Raw genomic sequence first — 6,349 nt, forward strand, 5'->3', positions numbered from 1 at the left:
TTACCCACTCTGAACACGCTGTTCTCAGTGTTCATGACAGCTGCAGCTGTCTGCGGAACTAAGTTACCCGCCTGTGGACCTAAGTTACCCACTTGGCCGGCGCCTCTTCTGGGCGCGGCCACCAACAAAGCATCCTCGGAGTCGTCATATACGTCGACGACTCCCAAGCATCTGCCGGATGCTTTGGTACCCTGGCAGCCCTCGCGGGCGCCCCGGGGGTCCTGACAGAGGTGGATACATGACTCACCAATGCTCTGTCGGACTGCGCAGGGCGCCTGACACCGATTGCCTTGCCTCTCCAGTCGATCCAGGGCTCGTGCTTCTCAAGCCAGGGCATGCCCAGGATCATATCATATGGATCCATATCGAGAACAGTGAACTGTTCGAGGCTGTCAAAGTCTTCAAACTTGACAGCCAGATCCACTTGGACGTTGGGGACAACTCGGAGGAAAACGCACTCATCTTTTTGATAATCCGTGAAGCTTCATGCAGCTGGTTGGGGTCGTGTAGTGTATTGAAAAGTTTGTTACTTGACTTGGTCAACTTGCTACTGGGGTCGTGCAGAGCCAATAGCGCCTCCATCAACTCGTCCGTCTCCAATACTCGGGACCGCTCCGTATCCAACGTCGACAATTTATCTCCAATCGTCACGGCCGAAGAACTCACTTTAGTAAATCTCTCCTCCAAGTCTTCCATCTGAGCACAAATATCCTTTAAAAAACAATAAAAAGACACTGTCAGTCTGTAGATTCTACTGTTATATTTATCTACAAATATTACATTAAGCAGCATATCCGGCTTGAGCAGTCCCTCATGGAACTTGCTGCTCACTCGTCGACTGTCCTGTTCCAGTTCTGCAATACGGTTAGACACCACTTTGCGGTGCTGGACGAGACGCTCAATCGACGCAGCCAATACGCTTTGGAGAGCGCTGAGAGATGACGTGTGCTGGCTGAACGAGGTTAGACTGCTCTTCGTGTCGAAAGTCGGGTCTGTTGGCTCCCACGTGCTCGCTAACAGTTCGTCCACCATCGTCTCAGCGTTGTATGTACCGTGAATTGAGTCAGTGGCAGCCGCCAGGAGCTTCTCAAGCTCCGCACTTGGGCCGGAAATCGAGGGAGGGCGTGCTCCCCATGTGGAGACTTCATCGCGTCCCGTCATCTTCAACGTCCCTTCAATTGTTGAAAATTGATTTTCAAATTGTATTAAAATGATTAAATTTTACAGTATGTGTGTAGCAATACTGTGAAATTTATTCAGTTTAATACAAAATGAAATTCAATTTCCAACATGCTGTCTCGTGGTCTACTGATTTGCTTTTAATAAATGCTCATACACATTTCCTAATTTAAATATTCTTTTTAGAATGTACTGATTAATTTCAATGGTTTTAGAATTGGTATACCGTAGTCCTTATGTGATTGGCGACGCTCGGTCATTAGCGACAAATCCAGCAGCCAATCAAATTGATTTAAATTTCGTGTCGTCGCGCTTTATGTGCTTGGCGACCAATACAATTTTGAGCACGTAAAACAGTTTTTCTATGCAGGTATCTTTTATGCTGGCAGAAAGGCTTGACCACCTCAAGAATTTGACTGTCGCCAATCACATAAGGAATACGGTTTGGGGATTGTTGTGTCCCTGAGGCCCTTGTTCAGGTACAAGCATGCATTCTGTACTGAAAACCAAAACTTCTTCTATTGGTCAAAAATGCAGGGGTACTGTGTACCAATTAGGGTCTGTTGCGTTCTGGCACGCAGCAGATCAGACCTAACGAACAGAGGTGTTCTGGGTGGAGCACAATTGTGCTAGAGCGGCCTTGCTTTTATATACCATTCATTTCACGCAAGTCACCCTTTCAAATGGACCCCGAAGCCGTCGCTGTAGTCGTAGTGCTACTCGGTGCTTGCACAGCATCTCTAGCTGCTGCTACGTTTGACAAGCGTTGTTGCAGGCGTCCACCTACTGGTGTCTCCACCTTCCCTACTACTATGTTTGAGGATGCAATGGCGGCTCCTAGCACGAATTAGTTTCGTAAGAAACTACGGTGTGATCGTCAATCTTTTTTACTGTTGTACCGCGAATTCCACGCCGCGTGTAAACGCAAGCCAGCAGCCAACAGTAAGTGCCCTCTGGTTAAGCGATTTGCTCTAACAATACTTTACCTAGCGCAGGGAGGAACCATGGACGAGGCCGCCACGGTGCTGGGAATTTCGCGCCCACGTTCCGTGGTTTACATCAATGAATGTTTAGATGTACTCAGATCCATGGCGGCTACGAAGGTGATTCTACCTAAAGCTAGCGAAGTAGCCTCTCTAGAAGCCGGCTTTTTCGCGGTTGCGGGGTTCCCAGGTGTGGTTGGAGCGGTGGATGGAACGTTGATTGCTATACCACGCCCTGATTTTGAGGGCTGGTATTGCCGCAAAGGATTTCCTGCTGTCAACGTCCAAGCGGTTGTTGATCATACCGGAGCATTCCGCTCAATATCCATTCGTTCGGGCTCCAACAATGACCAGTCATTATGGAATGGGTCGGGTGTTAGAAAGTGGTGCGTCATTTTGGTACTATTTACTCTGTGTATGATATACTGACGCTCTCGTACTGTGGTAGCTTGTCCACATTTGTCCCGCCAGGAAAGCACTTGCTGGCCGATGCTGGCTACAAAATATGGGGGCACATGCTAACTCCTTACCCTGAATCTGAAGCCGCTGATGAACGTCGGAAGCGTATCTACAATCGCGTTCATTCCCGCACTCGGATTGCAGTAGAATGCGCCTTTGGCCGCCTCAAGAATCGCTTCAGGATTCTGTTAGCCAAGCTAGAACAGAAGACACCCGGTCGCATTTGCAAAGTGATATATAGCTGCATCGTTCTGCACAACATGCTATTGGCTGTGAACGACAGCTGTGCAGTAAATGGCGAGGATCCGCACCGTGCAGAACTACAAGTCCGAGACGACGATGGAGGTCTTTCTGTTGCAGAGCAGTCATTTTCGCACAGACTTGAAAAAACTAAAAGAGACGATCTAGCAGACATATTCATGTCGTAGATTAACCCAACAATTTTACTCGGATTAGCAGGATGGTTGATCGGTATTATGCGTTTTTACGCGCTAAAAGTTGTTGCAATAGCTGCAATTGAATAGCTTGAAAACGTCGAGTTTCCTCGTGGTGCCGTTCTAGTGTTGCGACTAGGCTTCCCAATCCATCGTCTGGCGACGTGCGTGCTGAAAGCGAAGCTGCAATTGCTTCCATGCCGCTCCGCATTGATGTAGCTAGACTCTCAATTGGAGACAACTTTCCTTTTCCAGGCGCGTCTGCAGGAGGTCTGTCTGCATCACCGGAATCGTGGTCCACCACAGAGCTGTCGCTCTCCCCGCCATCGAGATGGGAGTCCAGCAGCACCTCACCACTTATGCCGACCTTGCCAGAGAAGGCGTCGTGCAAAATACTCCACAGACCGTCGTCAATTTCACGCAGAGAACGAGCACAGTTGCCGGTCTTTCCTTCTTCCCTCTTCTCCTTGCGATATATGCATTTTAACTTCCGATACTTTTGTGAAACCTGTACAAATTAAGCGAATTGTTAGCAATCTCACCAGCTATTAGACGTTATGGCGATACATCACCTGATCTCTGTTGATAACGACTCCCAAAGACTGCGACAGCACACTTGCAAAGTATTGCCAAGCTAGAGCAGTCTCGGTTTTGGTCTGAGCCGCTTCAAGTCGGCGTTTTACGTCTCCGTCTGCGAAGCGCAGACGCACGAGCTCTGCGACCATCTCGTTTGACCACTTGAGACGCTTGGCCGCTCTCACCTTTTTGGGTGGCGTGCCTGACCGCGCGGCCGAGGGCTCCGAAGTCCCCTTAGTGCTGTGCGCGCCGGTGTTCTGGTCTTCCATCAAAATGCCAAGTGAGCAATTTTGAGCTCTACACTGAAAGATTGGTTGGTAGAGAGAGAGAGACAAGCTTAAGCCTTACTTGAACAAGATGTAGAACGGATAGAACCGATCGTCAGGACGAGTGCAGACGTCTCGAAACTTTCCCTAACCCACTTACTCACAGCATCCGTTCCACCACCAGAACCAGGGCCTCACTCTTTTTTCTTAGCATGACATCTGTGAGTGGTTGTCCACTGCACAACCGCCGTGTTACCGCTGCGGACCGCTGGAGTATTGGTGCCAGTGGGCACAATCTCACCAACATAAGCACTCTGTAACTAACGCTAGAACCCTCCCCTCCCCGAAAATGTTGTCCATATGTAGGCGCCCTCTAGTTAAGCTGCTTTCCAGGATTCCTAGCAACCTCGCTAGGTGGTTCAAAACGCCTTTTGGAGCGCTCACACCGATTTACGCTCATTATGCTCTCGAATTAACGTCTTGACGGTTGCTGGGACGTCTTGCGAGAGCATAACTGCTGGTTCCTTGGGGTCCTCAAAAGCATTGGGGCCGCGCCTATGCAGTTTAATTTCTTAGCGTTTTTTTGCTGAGTGTAGCGGACCTCAAATAAGGTATCGACCACATGACCCTCATCGATGTGTACACCATTGTGCAAAGGGTGAAAGTAAGGAGGGCCATTCCGAGGAGGGCCATGGGACAGACTGTGCGCAGAGACGACACAAAAAAATCTTTTGTAGCAGCAGTTTTTCATATAATCTTATCGAGTTACTACAAGCCGTGTCCGTCTCTAAGCGGCGTGTCCGTTGCAATATTTCAGTATACAAAATCTAATACTAATGTGGCCGTGTCCGTCCCACAGAGGCGTGTCCGTCCCAATATTTAAAACTTCTTGTCCTTACCGGTGGGTAAGAACGTAAGGAAAAGATATCTATATGGAGGACGATCCTTCTAAACTATCATGTCCTCATCACTTTCCAAAACACATTCCAGCACTCAATAAAACACTCTTACGCAATCCAATACAAGCTCTCCAGCAGTTCAGAGGCATCTAAGATGACAGACAACGTGAATTCTCTAGCTGTGACTTTAAGTTTATATGCTACGATCCCTGCCGAGACCACTTTTTCCGCGTCTTCCAGTGACTCCGTTCAGGCTCAATACAACCTCAGTGATGGTCGTTCGCGCAGTACAGGATGCGATGACGAGGGATTGTTGTGCTTGGATGCAGTCGACGAATTGCTTGTAGTTGAGAGACCGTCAGTGAACATCGAGCCACCACCAGAGAAGACGTATGCATCGGAAGCGGAAGCTATAGCCGCTATTCATCAGTGGACGAAAGATCATGGATTCAACGTAACAAAGCGTCGTGCTTTCTACACTGACTCTACCCCTATCCAAGTTTGGAAGCGTGGATTGGATTGCGACCGAGCAGGGAAGCCCAAATGTACGCAACACCTTACTGATGCGGAACGACAACGACCAATGAGAGGGTCGATTCGCATCAGATGTCCAATGAAGCTCATTGTTAAAGCAGTGTCTAAAGAGAATTCGGCGGGTCCATGGGAGATAGCTCACACTCGCAATGGAAGCCGGGTGCATAACCATCCTCCGTCGGAAGACATCAGAGTGCACTCTAGCCATCGTCGTCGTGCGGCTGCCTCTGTTGAGGTCCCTCCTGCGGCTTCACTTCAGGAGCTTGTTCACGCCCAGACCGCTGTTGGGATCACACCAGGCTCTGTGTGTGCTAGTTTGGCTCAGGCGGATCCGAATTCTTGTATTATTCCACAAGATATTTCTAACATGAGGAATGCGACCCGGCGCCGAGAGATGGCCTCGCACGGTGATGGATGCTCTTTATAAAACGCTGGGTGAACATGACTTTTACTATAGGTGGGAGGCTGATCCCCAAACTCAACAATTGTTATATTTGTTTTGGGGGCATCCTGGTACGCTCGCACAGTACAGAAGACATCCAGATATCGTGGGTATGGATTGTACTTACAAGACCAACAAGTGCAAGTTACCACTTCTTAACATCATTTCCCTGACGGGGTTCAACACTGTCCTTCCAGTGGCGCAGTGCCGGCTACCAAGAGAGCGGGAAGAGGATTATCGTTGGGCGATGAATACTTACCGAGTTTTCTTGGAGGAGAACACCATTGCGTTACCGAGTATCCTTCTTACGGATCGAGAACTGGCGTCTATGAATGCTATCGATTTTGTATTTCCTGGGGTCCCAGCCATAATTTGTCGTTGGCATATGAGCAAGAATGTACTCAGCAAGACCCGTCAGGTTCCTGGGCAAGTTCCTGTCCAGAATCCAGCTCCGGGCCAACCTAAGTATGAAAATACCTGGCGGACAGATTCTTTCATGAAATCGTTCTACGACACTGTGGATGCAATAACTGAAGCAGATTTTGAAGTAAAACGACAAGGTCTTCACCGTCGGAAT

The 6,349-nt window shown here is 48.9% G+C and overlaps 2 protein-coding genes across 2 annotated transcripts; one reads left to right on the forward strand and one right to left on the reverse strand.

Annotated features, from left to right (window-relative positions):
- Positions 1 to 458: 458 nt before the first annotated feature.
- Positions 459 to 1,032, reverse strand: PITG_20368 (uncharacterized protein; the record flags this gene model as incomplete). The annotated part of the gene is made up of 3 exons (XM_002895721.1): positions 459 to 492; positions 536 to 711; positions 781 to 1,032. The coding sequence occupies 3 exons, from the start codon at positions 1,030 to 1,032 to the stop codon at positions 459 to 461; spliced, it is 462 nt and encodes a 153-aa protein (XP_002895767.1).
- Positions 1,033 to 1,862: 830 nt separating this feature from the next.
- On the forward strand, positions 1,863 to 2,684 carry PITG_20369 (uncharacterized protein; the record flags this gene model as incomplete). The annotated part of the gene is made up of 4 exons (XM_002895722.1): positions 1,863 to 1,970; positions 2,040 to 2,231; positions 2,283 to 2,530; positions 2,639 to 2,684. The coding sequence occupies 4 exons, from the start codon at positions 1,863 to 1,865 to the stop codon at positions 2,682 to 2,684; spliced, it is 594 nt and encodes a 197-aa protein (XP_002895768.1).
- Between the last annotated feature and the right edge of the window lie 3,665 nt (positions 2,685 to 6,349).

Source organism: Phytophthora infestans, genomic scaffold (genome assembly GCF_000142945.1).
Source record: "Phytophthora infestans T30-4 supercont1.138 genomic scaffold, whole genome shotgun sequence".
NCBI classification, from domain to species: Eukaryota; Oomycota; class Peronosporomycetes; order Peronosporales; family Peronosporaceae; genus Phytophthora; species Phytophthora infestans.